This window comes from Zalophus californianus, chromosome 15 (assembly GCF_009762305.2).
Source record: "Zalophus californianus isolate mZalCal1 chromosome 15, mZalCal1.pri.v2, whole genome shotgun sequence".
Classification (NCBI taxonomy): domain Eukaryota; kingdom Metazoa; phylum Chordata; class Mammalia; order Carnivora; family Otariidae; genus Zalophus; species Zalophus californianus.
In genome coordinates, this window is record NC_045609.1 from 59214064 (window position 1) to 59240889 (window position 26826).

At 36.6% G+C, this 26826-nt stretch overlaps 1 protein-coding gene across 2 annotated transcripts; it reads left to right on the forward strand.

The window, feature by feature from the left end:
• The first annotated feature begins 8 nt into the window (after positions 1 to 8).
• On the forward strand, positions 9 to 24968 carry CUTC (cutC copper transporter). 2 transcript variants are annotated; one of them, XM_027596553.1, is made up of 9 exons: positions 11 to 204; positions 3189 to 3260; positions 5996 to 6055; positions 10591 to 10800; positions 11506 to 11541; positions 13930 to 14063; positions 21882 to 21909; positions 23577 to 23682; positions 24442 to 24968. In XM_027596553.1, exons 1-9 carry the CDS (start codon positions 144 to 146, stop codon positions 24554 to 24556), a joined length of 822 nt encoding a protein of 273 aa, XP_027452354.1. In that variant the 5' UTR covers positions 11 to 143; the 3' UTR covers positions 24557 to 24968. The 2 variants fall into 2 exon arrangements, with proteins under 2 accessions (XP_027452355.1, XP_027452354.1); XM_027596554.2 differs by lacking the exons at positions 13930 to 14063; positions 21882 to 21909 and having other exon boundaries at positions 9 to 204; positions 24442 to 24957.
• The last annotated feature ends 1858 nt before the right edge of the window (positions 24969 to 26826 follow it).

A 26826-nucleotide genomic window follows, 5' to 3' on the forward strand; every position in this document is an offset into this window, starting at 1 on the left:
TCGGCTTTCGCGGGGGCTGCTGGGTCTTGGTGTCGGGGACGCGCAGGGGTGCGCGCAGCCGTGAGGCGCGCTTCCTTGGTCGCGCGCGCCGGAACCCGGCCTCCGAGGAAACCGAAGACGCACGAGAGAGGAACGCGTCGAGCATGAAGAGGCAGGGGGCCTCCTCGGAGCGGAAACGGGCGCGCATACCGTCCGGGAAAGCCGGTGCGGAAGGGGGCGGGGAGGGGGCGGTCGTCCGAATTGACTGTCCCGGGCGGGCCTGCGGGAGTTCTGGCCCGCGGTGTCGCGATTTCTGTCAGAGTACTTTGCCCACCTCCTCACAGCCCCCCGCGCGGCACGTTCTGTCATTCTGGCTTTAAACGTGTGGAAGCTGAGGGCCTGAGAAGGGGCTTGTAGCGAGAGTGACCGGGCTCTGGAACCAGATGTGTGGGTTCGAATCCCGGCGCCATCACGTCTAGTGTGCGGCGACCGTGTTCAAGTTGGTTAACTTCTTTCAGCCTCAAGTTCCTCTCGCCACGCGAGGCTACCAGTCCCCACCCAGTGGCATCGCTGGGACAGTTAGATGCCCAGCGCTGAGCTCAGTGCCTACCCCTGGTGACTGCTTGGTAATCTTTAGCTGCTGCGGCGGGGGTGAGGACTGTCCCCAAAGCTGCACAGCTGCCGGTGCCAGCGCTTGTGGCTGCCCCCAGTCCCGAGTGCTTGCTGCTGTGCCAGGCGTGGCAGGTGCTATAGGGAATTTGGCCGACCACCCCCACCCCCACCCCCACCCCCACCCCCACCCCCACCCCCACCCCCACCCCCACCCCCACCCCCACCCCCACCCCCACCCCCACCCCCACCCCCACCCCCACCCCCACCCCCACCTCCACCCCCACCCCCACCCCCACCCCCACCTCCACCCCCACCCCCACCCCCACCCCCACCCCCACCCCCACCCCCACCCCCACCCCGTGAACTCTTGGTTCCTCCGCACCAGAGGTTCTCCGGCTTTCTGATCTCAGGACTCCTTTCCCCCACCTAAAAGTTATTGAGAACCTCAGAGACCTTTTACTTATATAAGCTAAGTCTATTGGTGTTGACGGTATTCGAAGTTAAAACAAATTTTAAAATATTAATTAGAAACCCATTACGTGATAGCACAAATAACATTTTGTGCGTGTGTGAAAAGTAACTGTCTTCCTAAACAAACAAATAGAATGCCAGTGTTTTATATTTTTTGCAAATCTCTTTAAGATCTGGATTAATGGAACTGTTAGATCTGCTTCTGCATTCAGTCTGACCTGTCAGGGAGCCGCTTGAAAATTCACTCCACTTGTGAGAGACAGAGTGAACAAGGCAAATAAAGTCTTAGTATTATTATCAAACACTTTTCACTGCACAGACTCTAAGAGGGTCTTAAAGGCCCCCGGAGCTAACTGGACTACCGCACTTTGAGAACTACTGCTCCAAACAAATGTCTGATTCCTACAAATAACTGCTTCCTGGAAAACTATCTTAGTCTGCCTTCTGGCACAGAGCCTTCTGTGTGCACCTCCACGCTCTTCTGGCCAAGGTCCTTTCTCCTGTGAGGCAAATGGTACCTCAGCAGCACTGTCCAGTTAGATTGATGTGACAGCTGGTGTGGGTGGCTCTCCGGAAACTCTTGGAATGAACGCAGTGCTGTTGGTTAAGAACATAGAGTGGCACCTAATTCTTAAACAGTTTGAGACGGACAGTCTTCTTTTAAATAAGTGAGGCAGTTGCAATTTGATGTAAGCAGATGATGTTTGTTTTTCAAATTAAAAACAGACTTTTAAAAAATGATAAAAGCAATATTGGGGTAGGAAAAAAAGCAACATAGAAAAGTAAAAAGGGGAGGAGCCACTAGGCGGCTCAGTTGCTTAAGCATTGGACTCTTGATCTTAGCTCAGGTCTTAATTTCAGCCTGGCGGTTGGGCTCCGCACTGGGCTCCACGCTGGGCTTTTTTAAGTGGAGCCTACTTAAAAAAAAAAAAAAGGTAAAAAGAGGAAAGTAAAAGTAATTCCAAATCTTACCACGCAGTAGTCACCATTATCAGCATGTGGTGATTCTTTCAGGTATTGCATGAAGTAAACATTTAATACTCTTAATTGTAAAAAACAAACAAACAAAAACAAACGTATATGCTTAACTTACAGAAAAACTCAAAACTTATTTTCATCACACTTTTGGTGTAAATACATGAATGAAATTTATGAATTTGTAATTATTCAGCCTTTAGAAAGTCTTTGCATGACTATTCTGTACCGAGGTAGACACTGTGCTTGCTGTGGGTGATGATAAAGGTTTCTCACATAAAGACCTTACTTAGGAACTTTAGGTCAAGTAAAAGTGAACAGACATCTATCTACATACATAATAATAAGAGGTAGAAAGTAATTAGTATTTTTAAAAGATATCAATTAGTGTTTTAAAGAGGAACATATAATTTATGAAGAGTTACATGAGTTCCAAAGAGGGAGATCCCTACTTTGGGAGAGAACACATATGGAAATGTGATTTAATGTGAGCCTTGGAAGATTTTACCATTCAAAGATGGAGCTGGCAGGACTTTGTGGGTTGAGGAGATGGCATAAGCAAGAGCAGAGATGAGAATTGAGTGGAACTGGAGATGTATAGAAGAAATAATATGTAGTTTATTAATGATAACTTTCTGTACACATGGTGGGTACTCTCCACTTTACATGAATTATTTAGTCCTCACTACTCTGAGGTAGGTACTAAAGCCTACTCTGTTTTATAGAAAACTTAGGTTAAGTAACTTGTCTAGGATCACACAAATAAGTAGTGGGGTCAAGATTTGAAGTCCATCCTTGTTCTTAAACATATGATCTTTATAAAGACATTTAAACATATTCTGAAAACATTGAGAAACATTGAAAAAAATCTGACTTAGAATTTGATGATGAGGGCTGTGTTTTAGGAAGATTAATTTGGCATTCAGCGTATATTTTCTTCAGTATAATTTCTTATACATATGTCTGTATACTTATTTCACAGTTCAAAGACATCAATTTAATAATCAGTATAGTGTTTTATTGCATTCATGGTATATTTACCTACTTGCCTATTATTGGACATTGGTTTTGGGCAGCAAAATAAAATGGTGGTAGATTGGTCTGGATGGATAGTATCATCATGAAATTGCACTGTTTTCCATGTATTTTAGGAATGACGAATGGATTTCTCATGGAAGTGTGTGTTGATTCAGTAGAGTCAGCTGTAAATGCAGAACGAGGAGGTAAGACAAAAGAGAATGAATAACAGTTGGCAGTCCTTCTAAAAGTCTGAAAATGAGGGTGCCTGGGTGGCTCAGTTGGTTAAGCATCCAACTCTTGATTTCGGCTCAGGTCATGATCTCAGGGTTGTAAAATTGAGCCCCAGATTGGACTCAGCGCTGGGTGTGGAGCCTGCTTGGGATTCTCTCTCCCTCTCCTTCTGCCCCTCCCTCCACCCTCTCTTTCTCTCTCTAAAAAAAAAAAAGTCTGAAAAGGAATCCTATGAACTGATCTTGGGAGCCCTTGTGATCCTAGTAAGGATCCTAGTAATCTTTTTGAAAACAGCCAACCAATTGGAAAACGTACTGGAAAATTATCATCTTTATCATCTTCTAATCTTACTCCTCCAATAGATCACATTTTGAGTCAAGTGTCCACAATAGTGCTTACTCACCAACTTCATTTTTTTTTAACTGAACTTAGCAAAGACTTCATTTTTTTCAAACTGTTGACTTAAAGATGATTTAAGAGTTTTGCTGCCATTTTCATCATCAAGACTTTTATCATTATCTTTCTTTTAAAAAAGATTTTATTTGAGAGCAAAAGAGAGAGCATAAGTGGGTGGAGAGGCAGAGGTAGAGGGAGAAGTAGGCCCCCCGCTGAGCAGGGAGCCAGACACGGGGCTCGATCCCAGGACCCTGAAATCATGACCTGAGCTGAAGGCAGACACTTAACCGACTGAGCCAACCAGGTACCCCTGTTATCTTTTTTTTTTTTTAGCATTATCTATTTATACCTCAAGGTTTGTTTTGCATTCTGAACCTGCTTTAATGGGGAAGCATAGCAATTCCCATCATCTCAGGATCAGAAATTTTTAAAAACTTTTTATTATGGGAAATTTCAAACATATATAAAAGTAGAACAGTATAATGAATCCCCATGTACCCATCACTCAGTGTCTACTAGTTTCAGCATGTGGCCAATATTTCCACTATATCCGGGAATCAGGACACTTTTTATAAAGAGCAACATAGAATAGGGGTGCCTGGGTGGCTCAGTTGGTTAAGCATCTGGCTCTTGATTTCAGCTCAGGTCATGATCTCAACATCGGGGGCTCAAGGAGTCTGCTTGAGATTTTCTCCCTGTCCCTCTGCTCCTTCCCCTGCTCTCATGCATGTGTGCTTGTGCTCTCTCAAATAAATAAGATAGATAGATAGATAGATAAATAAATCCACCCATCCATCCATCCCCTGCTCTCATGCATGCGTGCCTGCGCTCTCTTAAATAAATAAATAAATAAATAAATAAATTAATTAATTAATTAAATCTTAAAAAAAAAAGAGCCACGTGGTATATATTTTCAGTTTTACTGGCAACATTTGGTCTTCATGGAATATTCTTTGTATTTTTAAAATGATCCTCTGAAGATGTAAAAACGGTTCTTAATTTGGCAATAAAAAAGAGTGAAGTGCTGATACATGCTACAACACAGATGAATCTTGAAATTTATTCTAAGTGGAAGAAAACAGTCACAAAATGCCACATGCTATATGATTCCACCTATACAAAATGTCCCATTAGGTAAATTTTAGAGACAAAGTAGATTAGTGGTTGCCTAGAGTTGAACGGGATGGGCTAAAGGGTATAAGGTTTCTTTTTGGGGTGAGGAAAATGTTCTAAAATTAATTGTGATGGCTGCAAAACACTAAGTTTACTAAAAAATATTGAATTGTACACTTTAAATGGGTGAATTGTATGATATGTGAATTATATATCAATACAGATTTTTATTTTTTTTAAAAACACAAACATTTTTAATTTATAGGTCATATTGTCAGCCTGATCCATCCTTTATAAGCTTTCCTTTCATTTTTTACCTAATAATTTTAGCAGTGCATCTTTTAGTAGGTTTTGGAATATCATACTATATTATGTCAAACATTTACTTTTCACTTATTATCAGTATGCTTCGTCTATAAAGAACTTTCCCTCAACAACTGTTTGTTTATATTGAGGTTCAGTTACTATAAGAAAGGCAGGATAAATGCTTGCTCCTTTTCCCCTGTTTACTGATTTTAGGATAATGAGTTTATTCTCTATCCCCCAGTGAATTGTTTTATCAATATGAATCTAGATTTAGACATATTTGATGTGTTTTACTCCACTATAGTTTTTCTTCTTACTGATTCTCAAATTGTCTCATGTTTGGCTGGTACTAGCCTCTTCAACCTGCATCCTGAGACTCTTTTGACATGACCCTGTAGTCTGATAGTTAATCTCCTTTCAGCATTCTCTTATTCTTGAAATTACCTTGATTTAAGCTACTTAAAATCACCTTGTAGTTTTATAAATCTTAGAATAATAATAAGACTCTTGGAAAAGATTGTTATCAGTGAAGAGTCAGTGTTCCACTGTGGTCAACCCAGACCATATTTATTCTGAGTCACGTCCTTGTACATGGAGAGGCAACCTGTAATACAAAATTTCAAGAGACCTAGCTTAACTTGAGTTAACTCTTAAATTTGACTATCAGTAACACAATGTGGGTTGCAGAATATAGTTGGGATTAACAATAGAGTTTTACTCTAGTTTTATAATCTCTCAGTTTCTAAGACTCTTTGCTCTATGTTTGAAAAAAATGTTGTTTACTGTTTCATAAATGTTTATTTTGGATGATAATTTTTGAGAAATGCTTCTTAAAATTTTTCTTAATTTTTAAAAGTTTATTGTATTGAGCAATGCTTTTTTTTTCATATAGGTGCTGGCCGGATTGAATTATGTTCTGGCTTATTGGAAGGAGGAACCACACCCAGCATGGGTAAGTGTTTTCCCTATTTTCTGGTTGGAGTTTATAGAGCCTGGAGACAATAGAAAATATGTTTCATTGAGATCCTTCACTAATGTTACTGATATGTTAACAATGCTGTGGATATTGAATTAGTTAGAGTGCTTATGGTTGTAAATAAACCTGTCTATCAAAGATGAGATCCTTATACATCAAAAAGTTGAGAGAGAGATAGTTACTGTTAACATTGGTTCAGTTGCTCTGCAGTAGTATCAACAGTCAGGGTTTTATCTTTCCATCCTGGCATCTTCAGCATATTGACTTTTGTCTTCATTTCTCCCATCCTGGTCTTTGTGCTATTGTCATACATTTTACTTCTGTATGTGTTAAAAATACATACACTCCACACTACATTATTCTTTATTATGTTAGCCACCATACAGTACTTCATTAGTTTTTGGTGTAGTGTTCCAGGATTCATTATTTGCATATAACACCCAGTATTATTTTTGTTTAAAGAGTCAATTAGGGACACCTGGGTGGCTCAGTTGGTTGAGCATCCCGACTCTTGATTTTTGGCTCAGGTCATGATCTTAAGGTTGTGAGATTGAGCCCTGTGTTGGGCTCTGCACTCAGAGGGGAGTTGGCTTGAGGTTCTCTCCCTCTCCCTCTGCCCCTCCCCCCCAATAGTGTTCTCGCACACTCTCTCTCTCTCAAATAAATAAATCTTCCAAAAAAGAAGAATCCGTTATCTCTTGAAGAGATTAAAATAATAAGAAAACAGTCATGTATTTACCTATGTATAGTTACTATTTCTGATGTTCTTCATTCCTTTGTGTAGGTCCATATTTCTATCTGATTTCATTTTCCTTCTGTTTGAAGTAATTCTTTTAACATTTTTCTTGTAGTACAAGTATGCTGGGGATGAATTATTTCAGCTTTTGTATGTCTCAAAACATCTTTCCCCATTTTTTGAAAGATATTTTGCTGGGAATTCTAGGTTGATAGGTTTTTTTCTTCTTTTAGTACTTTAAAGATGTTTCTCCACTGTCTTCTTGCTGGTGTTATTTCTCATATGAAATTCATCCATACCTTTGTTTTTTTGTTGTTGTTGTTTTTTCTATGTAATGTCTCTCTTTTGTGGTTGCTTTAAAATTCTTTTCTTTACTCCTGGCTTTGAGCAATGTGATAACAATATACCTGATTATAGTTTTCTTCATGTTTCTTCGACTGTGCATTTATAGTTTCATCACATTTGGAAAATTTTCATCATTCAATGTACTCCACCCCCTCCTTCAGGGACGTCAGTTGTACTTGTTTTAGGCTGTTTGAAGTTGTCCCAGCGCTCGCTGATGAACTACTCTCTTTTTTTTTTTTTTTTTTAAGTAGCCTCCATGCCCAGTGTGGAGCCCAACTCGGGGCTTAAACTCACGACTGTGTGATCGAGACCTGAGCTGAGATCAAGAGTTGGACACTTAACCAGCTGAGCCACCCAGGCACACCTCTTTTTGTATTAATCTCCTTTTTCTCTGTTTCATTTTGCATAGATTCTGTTGGTTTGTTTTCAAGTTTACTAATCTTTTTTCTGCAATGTCCAATCTGCTGTTAAACCCACCTAGTATATTTTTCATCTCACACATTGTACTTTTCATCTTTAGGAGTTTAATTTGAGTCTGTTATATCTAATATATTGTTTCTGAACTGTTTTGAAGATCTGGAATAAAGTTATAATAGCTGTTTTAATGACTTGGCTGCTAATTCTAACATCTATATCAGTTCTAGGTTGGTTTCATTTGATTGATTTATCACCTCATGATGCATCTTATTTTCCAGCCTGATAATTTCTTATTGGTTGCCAGACATGAATTTTGCTTTATTGGGCCCTGGATATGTTTGTATTTCTATAAACATTCTCAAGCAGTTGGGTTATTTGGAAACAGTTTGTTCCTTTTGGCTATTGCCTTTAAAATTTGTTAAGCAGGCCTGGAACAGTGGTCAGTCTGGAGTTAATTATTCCTGTTACTAAAGCAAGACCCCTCTGTGTACTCTACCCACTGCCCCATGAATCTTCAAATTTTCCTATCTGCCTGTTGGGAATAGGCATTATTTTTGGCCTGACAGGTGTGAATGAAAGGCATTGTTTCTTTCTAATTCTTTTCAGTGGATTTTTCTCTGGCCTTTTACAGTTTCCTTGCATATATGCATTCATTAGTACTGAGCTGAATATTGGAGGGAGATTCTCTGCAAATCTCCAAAATTCTCTTTCTCTCCTCCCTGGTGCTCTTTCCTGGGAACGGTAGTCACTTGGTCTCCCTGGACTCTCAGCTTTGTCTCTTCAACTCAGAATTCTCTGGCCTCTACCTCGGTTCCCCTTTCTTTGCTACAGCCTAGAAAACCCTCAAGGTAGTAATTTGGGTCAATTATAGAGCTGACTTCATTTGTTTTCCATCTTTCAGGCATCACTGTTTTTTGTTGCTTGACACACAATCTCTTGCAAACCATTGTTTCATATTTTTTTCATATTCATGTGTGTTTTTTGGTTATTATTGGTGGGAGGGCAAATCCAGTCCCTGTTACTCTTGTCTTGGTCAAAAGCAGAAGTCTCTGTATGAATTTTTGACTCTTCCATGTTATTCTAAGGTTGATGATAGCATTATTTAGTATAAAGGGTTTATATATGCAATAGCTCTTTGGAATCTCTCACTAAAGGAGGGCATTCCCTGGCCATTCTGTGAAATCTCTAGAACATAGCTAAATTTGAGTGCAATCTGTTTTTTGTAACAGCAATCATGATTCATTGCTTGGTATTGGGCATATTGCTATCCCATGCAAAACTGGGGTTCTTTTAGCAAGGAAAAAGAAATCCATCGTGCTTGTCACAGACCTTATACAGATGGTTCCTGATACATGATGGTTTGGCTTATGACTTTTTGAGTTTATGATGGTCGAAAGTAATATGCATTCAGTAGAAGTTGTACTTTGAATTTTGAATTCTGATCTTTTCCTGGGCTAGCCATTTATAGTATGATACTCTCATGATGCTGGGCACAGCTCCCAGTTCGCCATGTGATCACAGGAGTAAACAACTGATAAACTTGCAACCATTCTGTACCCATATAACCATTCTGTTTTTCACTTTCAATACTGTATTCAATAAATTACATGAGATAATCAACACTGTGTTATAAAATAGGCTTTCCATTGGATGATTTTGCCCAACTGTAGACTAATGTAAATGTTCTGAACATATTTATGGTAGGCTAGGCTAAGCTGTAATGTTCAATAGATTAGGTGTATTAAAGGCATTTTGACTTGGGATTTTTTCAGCTGAAGATGGGTTTATTGAGATGTAATTACAGTGTAAGTCATGGAAGATCTTTACTATTGAGTGTTTCTGAGCTAGCGATGAATTGTGTCATTTAGGTATTTTTGTTTATAGATCTCTACATAAAATCACAAACAAGTAGAACTTTGCTCTTTTTTATATAACTCTTTCAAGAAAGGTTTTGATAAGTTTCTTTGTTCATTAAAGGGTCATAAACTTTAGAACTATGTAAACATCTCTATAGTAAGTTCTAAATAGAGCTATAATCAATCAGAAAGGAAAAATCAGATCTTATGGAATACACTGGCAGAATATTGAGCCTGTTAGTTATTATACTTTCAAACATCATATACCAACAAAAGGATTTTCTTTAGTCAACTAACAAGTGCTTTCTTTTTTTGCATTTTATCTTTTTAAATTTTATTATGTGAGTCACCATACAGTACATCATTAGTTTTTGATGTGGTGATCCACGATTCATTGTTTTCATATAACACCCAGTGCTCCATGCAGTACATGACAAGTGCTTTTAAAAATGCAGTAAATGCCTTCTGTTTACTTTAAATTGCTCTTTTTTACCCATGATTCTCTTATTATTTAACTTCCATTATATGCACTTTTTTTTAAAGATTTTATTTATTTATTTGATAGAGAGAGACACAATGAGAGAGGGAACACAAGCAGGGGGAATGGAAGAGGGAGAAGCAGGCTTCCCGCCGAGCAGGGAGCCCGATGTGGGGCTCCATGCGGGGCTCGATCCCAGGACTCTGGGATCATGACCTGAGTCAAAGGCAGACGCTTAACGACTGAGCCACCCAGGCGCCCCATATGCACATTTTTTAATTAATGTTGTCATTCCCTTTAGAGCCAGATTTCTCTGGTTTCCTCAGTCAGTGCTTCCTTTTCTTGTAGAAGTGATACACAAGAGCAATGTAAAAGGCCAAAAAATGTTATTGACTTCCTTGAGCTGTTAGTTCACATTTGAATTTTATTTTATTTTTTTAAAAGATTTTATTTATTTATTTGAGAGGGAGAGTATGTGAGAGAGAGAGAGAGAGCACAAGCTGGGGGAGCGGCAGAGGGAGAGGAAAGTGTGCTCCCTGCTAAGCGGGGAGCCCGATGCAGGGCTGGAGCCCAGAATCCTGAGATTATGACCTGAGCTGAAGGCAGACACTTAACCGACTAAGCCACCCAGGTGCCCATCACATTTGAATTTTAATTAGTCTGTTCTCTATTCTTTTAGGTGTCCTTCAAGTAGTGAAGCAGTGTGTCCAGATCCCAGTTTTTGTGATGATTCGTCCACGTGGAGGTGACTTTTTATATTCAGATCGTGAAGTTGAGGTGATGAAGGCTGACATTCGTCTTGCCAAGCTTTATGGTGCTGATGGTTTGGTATTTGGAGCATTGACTGAAGATGGAAACATTGACAAAGAGTTGTGCATGTCCCTTGTGGGTAAGAATTTGTATCTGAGACCAAAAAGCTTCTAATGATGATTGCATTTAATACTCCTGATATTGAAACTAACAACATTATGTGTCACCTCAAATTTTAAAAAATGAAAGAAAAATGCAAGTTTTTCTGATTGCTTTTCAGTCACACCTGCAGGCACTTAAACTAACCTATCTTAAGCAGTAGTTCTCTAGATGTTTGGGGCAGAGTGTATACGTGTTCTAGTCCTGTTGACTCCTAAGTTGAAGTTGCTGTAGATCAAGTTCTGTTACTGTTCCTGGAAGGTTTAAGGGGGGTTTACCTGGATTCGAAAAAACTTCAAAAGCTATTGTAGTTGGTGAGGATGGGGAGATCGTGGAGAGGACAGAAGCATACTACTTATATTACTAGGCCAAAGTATTTCTTGAAGATACTCAGAGGGGTTAAAGTAGTAATATAATGCTGCGTTTATAGTAATCAGATCACATAATTTTTATTTGGTCTAGCTAAGGAGTGGACAACCATTTTTTTGTTATGAAAATCAGAGATTAATGGAAACATAGGAATTCTGAATTTGGAAGGCTACGATTTTATTATTTTAGTTCACTGTCTTTACTTCTTAGGAGAGGAAAGTATAAAAAAAAATCCCATCTAACATGGAAAATTCTGTGTATAGTAATCAGTGATGATGTTTTCATTTATATTGTTGTTTGGCTTTTTTTTTTATAGCTATATGCCGTCCTCTACCAGTCACTTTCCACCGAGGTGAGTCATTTCCATTTTAGAAGTTCTATTGAACGGTGTCAGTTTTCTAATTTCACCAAATGTCATAACCTTTTTATGGAACACAATACTAGAGTGTTACAGTGTCACCAGTTGTTTTCTTTATACTGACCTTGTTTTCTTTATACTAACTGTTGTAAATTTAGAGATGCACAATTTGAAGCTTTGTTATGAAAATTTTAAAAGTAAGTGGTGGTGGTGGTGGTGGAATATAACAGAGGGAGAGGTTAGGAATTGCCTACAAGTGTATGCACTTGTCCAAGCAAGAATTTTGAGATTCATTTTTTTTTTTAAGATTTTTTATGTTTAAGTAATCTCTACACCCAGTGTGGGGCTTGAACTCACAACCCCAAGATCAAGAGTACATGCTCTTCTGATGGAACCAGCCAGGTGCCCCCTGAGATTCATTTTTATTAGATGGCCTTAGACCATATTAACCACCAAAAACCACTGTGGCCAATGAAATGAAATGTACTGCCTGGCTTAAGCCAGACAAGACCATTCTAGATACTATTTGGAAGGAGGAAAGAAGGAATAGATGGAGATAGTCAATGAAGAGATATTCACTGTTGTGCACAAAACTATATTATTGATTGTCTACATCAGAATGATTTCTAAAACGTATCTGATAATTTCATGTAAAAAATATCTCTTACCTATAAATCAGGTAGTTCTAATTTCTGTACACTTTTGTCAAACCTTGGTTGGTAAAATGTAGGAACAAGTGTCAGTTTTGCCCGAAGAGGGCACTTTGTTATACATGAAAAGAAAGAAGTCTTAAGTCATTTTTTTTTAACTTGATGATATATGCTTGAGAAATTGTTGAATGTTTTTCTGGCCTTTTGAATAAGCATTCAAAGATTAGTGGGCATTGGCATTTGCATCTATTTATAGAAAATAGAGATAAAACATTTGTTATTCTTGTTTCTTTTTGAAATGAATAATACCACCAGAAAACTGTTCTCTTGACTTGCTGTTTAGCAGTGCTTCTCATAAACTAGCAATAACTAAAAGATGTTAGAGTGTTTAAAATTCAGCACCTTGAGAGTGGCCAAAAAGCAATTTTTAAATAATGAAAAGTAATTTAAATTAGTAAACATTTATCTGAAAAATAAAGTTTGTTAGTCACCATACAATACATCATTAGTTTTTGATGTAGTGTTCCATGATTCATTGTTTGTATATAACACTAACATAACATAATAAAAAAAATAATAAAAAAATAAAAGTAAAGTTTGGCAAGCTAAATAATTTAAAAAATAAAGATGTCATGTAGAATGTATTTTTCTTTGTTCTTAAACTAAGAAAATCGTTTCAAATTTCTTTTCCTTCAATACATTTAACAAAAATATTTTCATGTTTTCAAAATTTTGCATTGTCCTGGGTTCTGCATTTTTTTTCACTCGTGTATTTAATGAGATAGTGATAGTTTAATCACTGGTGATTAAACTGCTAATCTGCTACAAAAAAGGAAAAGCCTCTGTGGTACATTTAGCTGTCTGCCAACACTAACGGGTAAAGTAAAGGGGTCAAGCACCTAATCCACCATAGATTAGAACTTCCAAATTATGTAGCAGTGCTGAGAACCAAAGCAGAAGTAGTTTTTCTTTTTGAGGTTCCTAGTGCCACTTTCTTCTCTGAGGAGGAGAAAAGTCTCTTAGAAAATAGAATGGAATTGTAAGTCTAGATAGTCTATTGTAAACAACTGTCCTTATACTATGAGCCTTAAGTATTTAGGGTAAATTGAATAGCATGAAATATTAGTCAATAATGAGAATATGAACCAAGGCCTTTTTTAGAACCAGTGAATGTAATGTTTGTCTGAGTTCCAGTTAGTCCAGTTTGTCTGAAGCCTTAGAACAGAATTTTCCAAATTGGAGTCACTTGCCAATCACATTTACAGTTTTACCATATCTGAATGCTACCTGTGCAAATTTATTTAGTAATTTTCTTTAAATAAAATCTTAAGTGAATTTCTTTTAAAGAGAAACTTTTATAACTCGTGAAAAATGGAAACATTTCACTTCAAATCTGTGTTTAAGTAAATACATCTGTTCAAATGGGTACCATCTAAAATGTTTCTGCATACCGCCGTGGTATGCAGACTGTGGTATGCTGGTAAACTAGTTCTTAGACAAAAAGCTCTAATAGATAGTATTTGTTGATTTCTGTGGTTTAAATTCTCCCACCTTGACTGATTTCCAGCTGTCAATGGATTAAAAATGATGCTTGCAAAACTGAATATTTAACAATTGGCTTTGGCTCACCAGTATGAGCTAAGTCCAGCACACCACTGTGTATACTACATTTTGGAAAGCACTATATTAGAGGATGTCTGTACAAAATTCAAATCAATTTTACTTATTTCAGCCTTTGACATGGTTCATGATCCAATGGCAGCTCTAGAGACCCTCTTAACCTTGGGATTTGAACGAGTATTGACCAGTGGCTGTGACAGTTCAGCACTAGAAGGGCTACCCTTAATAAAGCGACTCATAGATCAGGTATACATAATTTCTTTCCTTTCTTTCTAACTCTGTTGTGGTTGCTCCTGATAGTCTGTTGTTCAGCTAGGTTAGGAAACTAAATATTACTGACTTAATAGTTTCCTATACAGAAGAGCAAGCAGGTAGTAATATATTTATATAATTCTTATTTCTTTCATATAAGTGTTAAAATTATTTTTTAATGATTATTTTTTTTGGGGGGGGAGGGGCAGAGGGAGAGGGAAAGAAAGTCTTAAGCAGACTCTGCACTCAGCACAGAGCCAAACACAGGGCTTGATCGCAAGACCCTGAGATCACAACCTGAACCGAAACCAAGAGTCGGACACTTAACCTACTGCACCACTGAAGCGCCCCTCTTTCACATTAGTGTTTTTAATGGTTAAGGCTCTTGAGGTCAAATTATAGACAGTGCTTAAGGATTTAATCTAACTTGGATAACCACAGCAAATTTTACCTTTTCTCTGCCATCAGCATTTCATAGTTTTAAGCCACATCATTTCATTGTCAGCCTATGTATACTCAGGGGATCCCATATAAAATTTGAAATATCATTTGGAAGTGAATTCTAAAACAAAATTATATTCTTCTTTCATCTTTCCCTGTCTCTCAAGATAGGAGGAAATATATTTTTCTCTTGTATTAATTTCCAAGATGAGTTAACATCATTTGTAGAGCATTATAAAGGTGACTTTGTAATTGTGGTATATCTGTTTTTTTGACACTAGTCCAGAACCATTCTAAATTAGTGAGTATGGACTTTGAGAGAATTCTGGATTTAAGACTCAGACACTTATTTGCTGTGTAATGTTGAGTAGATTATTAAGCCTCTGTTCCCTTGTGTATGCAATTGAAATAAGTTTATTAATTCCTTTATAAGGTTGTTCTAATGATTGGTAGAGATAAGATATGTAAGAGCCTTAGCACAGTGCTTGATGTATAATAGATCTTACTACATCATTATTACTGCTGTTACTAATATTTTTTAGTGTTCCTGTGTAGAAATCTGATATGTTTACTTTCCTATAGCCGTGAAAATAATTTTCAGAAATTTCATCTAAGGATCTGATGTGACTTTGCTAGTCTGGAACTTACTGATACAGGGCATTTGTACTGTGGTAATGACCACCGTGTGTGTGTGTGTGTGTGTGTGTGTGTGTATGTATGTATGTAGTCACTGCCCTTACAGTTTGGTGTACAACAGGCACTTTTAATAGAATAGGCAATTCTAATAGAGTGCTATAAAAAAAAGTACTAAGTGGTGCCTGGCTTGGCTCAGTCGGTAGAGCATGTGACTCTTGATCCCGGGGTTGTGAGTTCAAGTCCACATTGGGGGTAGAGTTTACTTAATAAAAAAAAATTTAAAGGTACTAAGGGGGCACATCTGAGAGGAATTAACCCCAGATTTGGGCATGGGGTTAGCAGTAGTTGGCTCTCCAGAAGAAGAGACCTCACACACACTGATAACTCTTACTCATTTGAGTGATGATTAAGAGTTATCTATGTATGTTGGCAAGGATGCGGAGAAAGAGGAACCCTCCTTCACTTTTGGTGGGAATGCAAGCTGATGTAGCCACTCTGGAAAACAATATGGAGGTGCCTCAAAAAGTTGAAAATAGAGCTACCGTATGACCCAGGAATTGCACTACTGGGTATTTACCCCAAAGATACAAATGTAATGATCCGAAGAGGCACGTGCACCCCAATGTTTATAGCAGCAATGTCCACAATAGCCAAACTATAGAAAGATCCCAGATGTCTATCAAAAGATGAATGGATAAAGAAGATGTGGGAGATATATATATATATATATAATGGAATATTATACAGCCATCAAAAAATGAAATCTTGCCATTTACAATGATGTGGGTGGAACTAGAGGGTATGATGCTAAGCGAAATAAGTCAATCAGAGAAAGATAATTATCATATGATCTCACTGATATGTGGAATTTGAGAAACAAGACAGAGGATCATAGGGAAAGAGAGGGAAAAATGGAACAAGACGAAACCAGAGAGGGAGACAAACCATAAGAGACTCTTAATCTCAGGAAACAAACTGAGGGTTGCTGGAGTGGAGGGGGGTGGGAGGGATGGGGTGGCTGGGTGATGGGTGTTGGGGAGGGTATGTGCTATGGTGAGCGCTGTGAATTGTGTAAGACTGATAAACCACAAACCTGGATCCCTGAAACAAATAGTGCATTATATATTAATAAAAAAAAACTTACCTATGTAAAAGCGGGTAGGGAGAGTAGGTGAATGCTTCATGCAGAAGAAATAGTGTATACAAAGGCCTGGAAACAAAAGTAAGCATAACTTACTAAGATACTGAAGAAACCAGAATGTTGGATATAAAGAGAAGAATGCTGTCCAGAGCCTTGAAAACTGTTGAAGAGTTTGGATTTTATCCTTGGGGCAGTGGGGAAGTCTGAAGCGTTTTAAAAATAGAAGAGTTGATGAATCAGGTTTTCATTTTAAAACTATTACTCACTATGGAGGAGACAATAAGGTAGATATAATGTGATAGTCACGTCTTGCATTTCATAATCACTGTTGCTTATGTGATTTGAAGTTTAATCATTGGTTGGCAGGAAGCACTGGGTTAAATATCCTCATAAACTAATTTTACTTCTTTTTTATAAAATAAAAATTGCATGTATTTAGGGTGTACAGGATATTTTGATATTAATATACATATTGAAATGGTTATAGTCAGGCTAATTAACATACCCATCTCCCCATATAGTTATTGTTCATTGTGTATTTATCTTAGCAAATTTTCAGTATTCACTGCAGTATTATTAATTATAGTTATGTTGTATATTAGATCAGTAGATTTATTCATCCTGCATAATTGCAACTTTGTATTCTTTGACCAGTATCTACCCATATTCCCCACCTCCTCACCCCTGATAGCAGTGTTCTAATCTCTGTTTCTATGTATTTGACTTTTTTAGATTCCACATATAAGTGAGATCATGCCAACTTTACTTTTTGAAGCAATTACCTAGCAGTGTAATATACTGGTTAAAGCATATGTTTGGGGATTAGAAAGGTGTGTTTAAATCCTGGCTTTGCCACTTTATTAACTAACTCTGGGCAAATTACCTAACCATTCTAAACTTCAGTTTTTTCATCTACAAAGTTAGCATATTAATAGCACCTACCTCCTAGAATAGTTGTAGATTACCTCAGATAATAGCACAAAGTCTGATATTTAGGAAGTGCTTTATATTGTTAAATCACTTTGACAGCTTAGGTAAGCATATAGTTCTCAATAATCTTTATGGAAACCAGCCCCCTCCCAAAAATGGTAGAATTAGTTTAATTTTGGCCATGTTTTGGAAAGCTTTCACTTGGAAGAAAGAGTTAAATGTGACTTTTTTTTTTCTCCTAAAATCATTTCAGCATTCCAGATAGTAATATTTTGTATTATGGATGCTTTGCTTTAGCACATTTGAGAATTCTAAACCGTCTTGTTCTTATTTCTCTGAACAATTGTTAAATTCTGTGAGATAGCCCCTTCCTCCTTTTACTCTCTAATTTCATTATCTTGCTTTATTGTTTTTTTATTGTGCATACTGCTACCTAAAATTTTATTATATAAATATACCTATCTGTTGTCTACCTTCCATGAACATGTAAGCTCCATGCCAGTAGGAATATTCTCTTGTTTACCATGTCAGGGAGGAAAGACTATTTCTCTGCCTTCTTAGGTTTTGTGTTTGAGGGCCTCTGAAGTAAACTGACGAAATACAGATTAGTGAGAGGAAAAACAGATTTTAATGAAGTATGTATACGTATTGGAGTTCACAAAGAAATGTGACTCAAAGGTGCTTAGAATTTGGGTCTTATATACCATCTTAATAGGTGAAGAGGGAGAGAAGGGCACTTAGGAATTTAGAAGAGGAAGAAGACAGAGCATTTATGGCATGGTGGGGAAAAACTTTGGAAAGATAAATAGATGGACCCTGATGAGAATAAATTGAAGATAGGATAGTTTTATGACAATGTCTGTTTGGATGTGGTGCTAATGAGTTGCTCCCAGAGAGAGGATTTTTGACAATTGAGTTCTTTCTGAGTTCTTTTGGGAGGCTCTGCTTTTAGGAATTTCAGGAACTCAAATGCTTTCAGCTCAAAATAATTTTTATGACACAGTGGCATATTCTGGGTCCTTTCAACCACAATATTATCTATACCCAGAACAGTGCTTGATAACGTGGTAGGCACTTAGTAAATATTTGTTGGATGGATAGATGAGTGAGTAAAGTGACACTGATAAACACTTTCATGATAGAGCAGTTTGATCAGGGTTTAAAAAAATGATCAGAAGGAAGTTCTCTGAAAAATCTGCAAAATGTCAGTCTACCGATTTTTGCCTTTGGAAAAAGAAACTAATCTTTTCTGGTAACTTTGGAGCTACCTTTCCAAAATGACATATAATTCAGCCATCGTGAAAAATTATGTGCTTTTTCAGTGACAGATGTGCCAGAAGTTGGACTTTGAGGTCACTTTTGATTATTTTACTGAGTCCCTGTTACTTAAATACTAGTCTGGGGGTTCTAATTTCCTCATTATAGAGTATGAGCTGTTGCCTCAGATCTGCAGAAGAGATTTTTTTCTTTTTTTTTTACACCATAGGGTATTGTAATATGCAACTAATTTATCAATTTGTTTCCTTTTTTGCACCAGCATATCATTTTTTAACTAAAAAAATTTGGAATGCTTTTGACAAGATAACTTTTATAGTATATCTTTGGAGTATGTTGCTATTGCGTAAAGATCCTCAAAAATCATGACGAATGCTTAACTTTACACTGCTAGTTACTTAGAGCTCATCTGAAAAGTATGGGAAAGGCTGTTTCTCCCTCTACTCACGATCATCTCTATCTTCCCTACTTTTATTACCTTTCCTTTTTACTGTCTTTATGCTATCATTGCTTTTGAGAGTTTCTGCTTCTCTTGCCTTCTTTGCATTTGTTATTCCTGGTGTTAAGCTAATTTTTACTTTACTCCATTCTTTTGGTTTCTGTTCTCTTCTGTCCTCTCATAGCCTCTTTTTCCTTTCCTTTTCTGCCTGTCTTCTCACATTGGACATGCTACCTCTTTTTCTCTTGTCCCCATTTTCCCCTCACTAAGCCAATCTTTTTGTTTTTTTATTTGTCCTAACTGGTCATGATATAGAACTAAGTACTTTCAACATGAATTATATTTATTGAACATATTAGTCAATTGTTTCATTTTTTCTATGGAAAAAGAAACTAAGCTATATGTGGTTCTTTATTGAATTTTTTTATACTTCAGTAGCACCCAGTAGAAGAAAAATTATGTACCCAACCCTGAGAGCATAAGCTGCATAGTTGAGGCAGATGACTTGGAATTTTGTTAAGGGGCAGAATTGACTGATCTGGTATTAAAGACTCATCTCAAGAATCACACATGAGAAAACCCAATTTCCATACAATTTCAATGGTTTCATTCTAAAAATTAGTGAGCTTGACATAATATGTAATTTTTTTAAATTTAAATTTTAATTAGTGAACATACAGTGCAATATTGGTTTCTGGAGTAGAATTCAGTGATTCATCGCTTACATACAATACCCAGTGCTCATCACAAGTGCGCTCTTTAATACCCATCACCCATCTAGGCCATCCCCCACCTACCTCCCTCCATCAGCCCTCAGTTTGTTCTTTATCGTTAAGAGTCCCTTATGGCTTGTTTCCCTCTCTCCTTTTTTTCTTTTCCCCCTTCCCATATGTTCATCTGTTTTCTTTCTTAAATTCCACATATGAGTGAGATCATATGGTATTTGTCTTTCTCTGACTGATTTATTTCACTTAGCATAATATACTCTAGCTCCATCCATGTCATTGCAAATGGCAAGATTTCTTTTTTTGACGGCTAAGTAATATTACATTGTATATATAAACTATATCTTCTTTATCCATTCATCAGTTGATGGACATTTGGGCTCTCTCCAGTTGGGCTATTGTTGATAATGCTGCTATAAACATTGGGGTGCGTGTACCCCTCTAAATCTGTATTTTTGTATCCTTTGGCTAAATACCTAGTAGTGTAATTGCTGGATCATAGGGTAGTTCTATTTTTATCTTTTTGAGGAACCTCCAAACTGTTCTCCAGAGTGGCCACACCAGTTTACATTCCCACCAACAGTGCAAGAGGGTTCCCCTTTCTCCACATCCTTACCAACACCTGTTGTTTCTTGTGTTATTAATTTTAGCCATTCTGACATGTATGAGGCAGTATCTCATCGTGGTTTTGATTTCTGTTTCCCTGATGATGAGTGATGTTGAGCATCTTTTCATGTGTCTGGTAGCCATCTGGATGTCTTTGGAAAAGTGTTTGTTCTTGTATTCTCTGCCCATTTCTTAAATGGGTTACTTGTTTTTGGGGTGTTGAGTTTGATAAGTTCTTTATAGATTTTGGATACTAACCCTTCATCAGATATGTTGTTTCGAATATTTTCTCCTATTCCATAGGCTGCCTTTTAGTTTTGTTGATTATTTCCTTTGCTGTGCAGAAGCTTTTTACCTTGATGAACTCCCAATAGTTCATTTTTGCTTTTGTTTCCCTTGCCTCCAGTGACGTGTCTAGTAAGAAGTTGCTGCGGCCAAGGTTGAAGAGGTTACTTTGATGGTTTCCCATCTCAAATTTAGGTCTTTCATCCGTTTTGAATTTATTTTTGTGTATGGTGTAAGAAAGTGGTCCAGTTTCATTCTTCTGCATGTGGCTGTCCAGTTTTCCCAACACCATTTGTTGAAGAAGAGACTGTCTTTTTTCCACTGGATATTCTTTCCTGCTTTGTCAAAGATTAGTTGACCGTATAGTTGTGGGTCCACTTCTGGGTTTTCTGTTCTGTTCCACTGATCTGTCTGTTTTTGTGCCAGTACTATATCGTGTCAATGACTACAGCTTTGTAATGTAGTTTGAAATCTGGAATAGTGATGCCTCCAGTTTTTTCCTTTTCTGGAATTGCTTTGGCTATTCAGGGTCTTTTGTGGTTCCACACAAGTTTTAGGATTGGTTGTTCTAGCTCTGTGAAAAATGTTGGTGCATAATGTGTAATTTTTATTCTGTCATCACTACCTACCTGCTACTAGTAGTTCCACTAAATTTGCATTTGGGTGATATCCTTTTGACTTTCAGTGATACTGAGTATATCCCCAAAACTTATTTACGAAATGTAATGAACATTTGAATACAAGTAAGGAAATTTCAATACCTATCATCCAGAATTATCAGAAATTAATCATATAGTCTAATTTTATTATTTAAAATCCAGTTAAATAGACTTGTGGCTTTGTTTAACTAATATAATAAGCTAGGGAATTTAGTTTCCCTAGGAATACAAGATTTGAGTAGGTTGTTTTTTTCCTAGTAATTTACTATTATGCTGTGCTCTTTTTTTTCCTGCTGAAATCTAGTTTAAATCTTGTTCAACTACTTCCATTCCACTGCAAAGCAAGAACTCAAAATTAGTGTTATTTTTCAGTAATGGCTTTTCTTAAGGTGATGCAATTGTTCAGTATTTGTAGTGTAGTCCCCTATTCTTTGTGTTCATTACAGTACAAGTCTTCAAAGCAATACAATAAAATAACCTTTCTGTATAGAAAGAGTTACTGTGCTAAACATCTTTCTTACCCAAGATCCCAAAGAAATAGAGATGACTATTGAAAGTTAGACACTACTACTAGTTTTAAAATTTTAATATACTTTCACTAATGCTTCTGTTCTCACTGCCTTATTACCCCATTTGAGAGAAAGATATTAAAATTTGTTTTTTTTCTTTTTTCAGGCAAAAGGGAGGATTGTGGTAATGCCAGGTATTTAATTATCTGTCCATTTGTTAGTATAACACTGAGGTGCAGTGGAGGAAGAACAAAGGAGGCAGGACAATATGGGAGAAAATATTAATACATGGTATTCAGAGAGAAAAATATGTAATTTGATTAAAAATTTAAGACTGGGAGATCTGTGCTGGAATTTTAAAACTTCAGATAAGGAGAACATTCTAGCAGGAATTAGCTCAGAGAGTAGCAGTAGGGAAGTAGATTGATTGGGATTGGGGTTTCTCCATGTTTGCTCTCCCATAGTATAGAATTTTGTGAATATGAATGGTCATCTCTGGTGAGGCACACCAAGTTTGATACTGCTATACTGAGTTAGGGCCAAATGTCCTAGCTCTTAACAAGGTATAAGCAAATGTTTAGGCAGTATCTATGGACAAATATAATATTCTCTTGGTTCTTCACAATCTCTGATCACCTAATTCTTCCTTACAGCCAGAACAATTGGAGCATATGCTCCTGATAACTGTAAGATCCACTCAGTACATACTGGCTCACTAGAGATGAACAATTTTTAAAGAATTAATAAGGGGGTCTAGAATCAGAGTGAGAAAAATATAAAGACAATCTTAATTTTTTTGTATTAATTTTCTCAAACATATAAGAAAGTAGGAGATACCATAATGAATACTCATATATTCATTCCCTAGATTTAACATTTTGCCACATTTGTTAATCATTTTTTACCCTAGGTATTTTAAAGTGAAAAGCATCATGACATTTTATCTTTACACATGTCTAAAAAAGGTCTTTGTTCTTTCAGCTTCTTAAGGCTCGGTGATATTACTGTACCATTAAGAAAAAAGAAAACAAACAAGTTAATGAGTCCAAAAGAGTTTGTAAAGTCAAGTTACTTCAGCAACTTGAATAGTTTGAAATACCAAGTATATATTTTCTCAGTCATTAAAAAATCTTTATTGAATACATCCTATATATTAGGAAAGAAGGATATAAAGAGTAATTTTATATTTTTAATCTGGTATCAGTTCAGAATATGATTGTTTATATACAAATATTTAATTAAGAGATTGTTCAGCAAAACAAATGAGTCATTACAAAGTACTTGATTATGCAGTTTTACTAAAGTAGAATCAGATTCTTCTGTGAAAAGCAAAGTTGATATTGTAATGAATAAACTGTGTAATGCCTTGCATTACTCCCATTTCCAGTGAAGTCAGTGTGCTCTTTGAATCCTGGGTTAGAGAGAGTACTTGTGTTTTTCAGACAACATCTCTCAGGCTGTGCTTTTGTAGCTTCATCCTCAAACGTATCCTGACTTTTTGTTTTAATTTGATTTTGCTTAAATTGAGGGAGAGCAGGGATAGAGCCCTCAGTGGTTTTTCCTTGCCCTAGAGCAATCTTTTTAAGGTCAGTTTCATATGGTATTGTTATATAAACCAATGGATGTATAAGATTCCATCATACGGGTTCTATAACCTTATTAGTTGTTCTCCAGAGCCTGTAGCCTATGTCTGAGAATTATGATTAGAAAATCTCATTCTAGCTTAGTAGGGAGAGAGTAACTCTTGAGTCAATGAGAAATTTTGGTATGGGAATTTCAGGTAGAGCAAGCAGTCACTAGTATTCATTAAATTTTATACAAAATTCTATTCTACTTAATGTATTACTTATTCTTTCAACAGGAGGTGGCATAACAGACAGAAATCTACAAAGGATCCTTGAGGGTTCTGGTGCTACAGAATTTCACTGTTCTGCTCGGTCTGCTAGAGATTCAGGAATGAAATTTCGGTAAAAATGTATTCTTTGATTCATACAAGAAGGGACAGATTAATCTTTACATCCTGTTAGAGGAAAACCTTAGTTGATGGCTTGATTAATGAATGGAATGTTGTGATTAATATGTAAGTATTGCAGTCATTTTTGCAGTTTTTCAACTGCAAAATGGTTTTATCCTGCCTCACATAAGCAGGCTCTTCTGAATGTAGGTGAACTTTATATTTTTAAGTCATTGCTGTACTTAGACCACTTAATAATAAACCCTAATTCAGCAGCTAAGCTTCAAATGAGTCAGATATGTATGTATGCCCATTCAACTGTGATTTCCTTTAGCAGAGTTAATAATTATGGTATATAGTCATTTTTATCCCTCCTACCTTTAATACTTAGTCTTCTCTCACCTTTGCTATTTTTAGTTATTTTGAAATTTTACCACCATTAAGAAATTGAAACTATTGAGTGTTTATTATACTTTAGAAGAATCCTACAATTTAATAGTAGTTTATTATTTCAGTTTAGAATTGGGAAAAATGAGATGTAAAAGAAGCAAGATCCTTAGAACTAATTTCTAGATATAAAATCAAGTATATTGTCAGGTATATTTGGCTAGATGTTTCAAGTAATTAATAAAAATTATGAAATATGGGAATCCAGGGTCCTTTACCTACCTGTGTTCTTGAACCATTAAATAGTCTATAAAATGAAGGGCCAGTAGGAGGGCTCATTTAACAACTTATATAATAATCTGTCTTTTTATTATTTCTGTTGCAGAAATTTCTCTGTTGCCATGGGAGCCTCCCTGTCTAGCTCAGAATATTCTCAAAAGGTAACAGATGTGGCACAAGTAAGGACTTTGAATGCTATTGCAAAGAATATTCTGGTTTAGCCAGACCTCTCTGAGAGACATGGATATCACAAGATGAAGGTAGAAGAGTAGCCTGTAATTACGACACAGCTTTAACCTTCTTCTCTGGCCAGGACAGTCACAGTTTAAGTCTCACCTGACCATGGAGAATGTTTTCAAGAAGACAAAGAATTCGAGCAGGAGCTACAATCACTTCCTTTGCTTAATCTTGCCAGCCATCTCTGTTATCATGGTTAAATATGGTCTATGCTTCTTCCACAGACAGAGGTTTAGTCTGTTTTGTGGAATTAATTGATGAACTGGGAAAACTGAACTGTAAGGTATGAATTTAGAGTGTGACTTCAGGGTCAATTTAATAACTGTATTTTGCTTTTTCATTTGTAAAATAAAAATTTCCATTCTGTTATGGTAGTCTTTTTTTTTAATTTAAATTCAATTTAATTAACATGTAGTGTATTATTAGTATCAGAGTGTAGAATTTAGTGATTCCTCAGTTGCATATAACACCCAGTGCTCATTCCATCAAGTGCCCTCCTTAATGCCCAGCACCCAGTTACCCCATCCTCCCACCCCTCTCCCCTCCAGAAACCCTCAGTTTGTTTCCTGTAGTTAAGAGTCTCTTGTGGTTTGTCTCCCTTTTTGTTCTTGTCTTATTTTATTTTTCCTTCCCTTCCTTTATGCTCATCTGTTTTGTTTCTTAAATTCCACATGAGTGAAATCAAATATTTGTCTTTCTCTGACTGACTTACTTAACTTAGCATAATACCCTCTAGTTCCATCCACATCATTGCAAATAGCAAGATTTCCTTCTTTTGATGGCTGAGTAATATTGTGTGTGTGTGTGTGTGTGTGTGTGTCTGTGTGTGTGTGTAAAACACATCTTTATCCATTCATCTGTCAATGGACATCTGGGCTCTTTCCATATTTTGGCTATTGTGGACATTGCTGAATACAGTCTGTAGCCAAATATAAAAGGGAAAATTTTTTCTTTCATTTTTTCTTTTTATTATGTACTCATTAGATGGGCAAGACACTAAGGATACAGAGTAAAATGGTACAGCATAAAAATTTCCAGATGTGGGAAACAGGATATAAAAGTTTTCAGACTTATAAAGGCAGACGTGATCTCTAGTGTTTACTTCTACCTCTATTCCCAGATAGAGAAATGACTTAGCCATAAGGTTCATATAACAATTTACAAAGACCTATAGTAAAAATTGGAGAGGTAATAGATGTTAGCAAAATAGCTGTTTCTTTCAACTGAGGCCACAGATAGGGAAAATGGATTCTAGTGATGAAAGATGCTTTTCCTGTGAGCAGGTCCCAAATTGTCAAGTTAATCACTAGCTTTATCTATCACTTTCATATTTATAATCTCATTTTATATTAATAACACACTGGTAATAGAACTGTTATTTCTATTTTATGGGAGTAATTGAAGCATAATGTAAAGAGCTTGCCAACTTAGAAAGCTAGTTTAGAATATTTACTGAGTAATTTATGAAAAATTTAAAAACTAACAATAACCTCAGTTGTTTCTTTTCTTGCTTGTTCAGACTGTTAGTGATGATAATAAATATTTCAAAAAATAGTTTTCATTATTGACTTGAAATATAGATACAGAAATGTAAGTATCACATATATACACACATATAACCATATTTAGTGTTTTGGCCCAACCCTACCCCATGCTTGGACTTCACTGTATGATCTTCCAAAGACAACAGCAAGCCATGTTATCATCTCTTTTTAAAATACAGATTAACTAGGGACCTGAGAGGTAGTATGAAGCTCAAACTTTAACAAAATTAATGTTGTTTATGAGACTTGAATGCTAGGCTACTATCCTTCTGGTCTTCTGCTTTAAGATGTTTCTGGCGTATAGATGTGGTACAGAGAGCAATACTCCTGGGCAAATAAGACACACCTGGGATATCCAAGTTCCAGCTTAAGCATGAGAAAGTTGACTTAATTATTTCAACTTTAATCCCCTCATTTGTAAGTCAGGGATAATAACTAAACCATGGTTCCTGGTTAAACGATATATTCAAACACCAAATACATAGTGAGTACCCATTAAGTGTTAGTTCTTTTCTTCTAATTTAGGTTTCTAGTATCAGTCTTTGATAGTTTAAAAGCCCTTCCCAGGAAGCTAGGCATTGAGTATTGAAGCTAACACTTTGCCTTCTACTACATGAATATAAAAGAAGCATAAGGTAATTCCTACCTTGATTTTATTTTTCTACACTTTAGTCCTGTTTTTAAATATTTACTGATTATTTCATATGTAT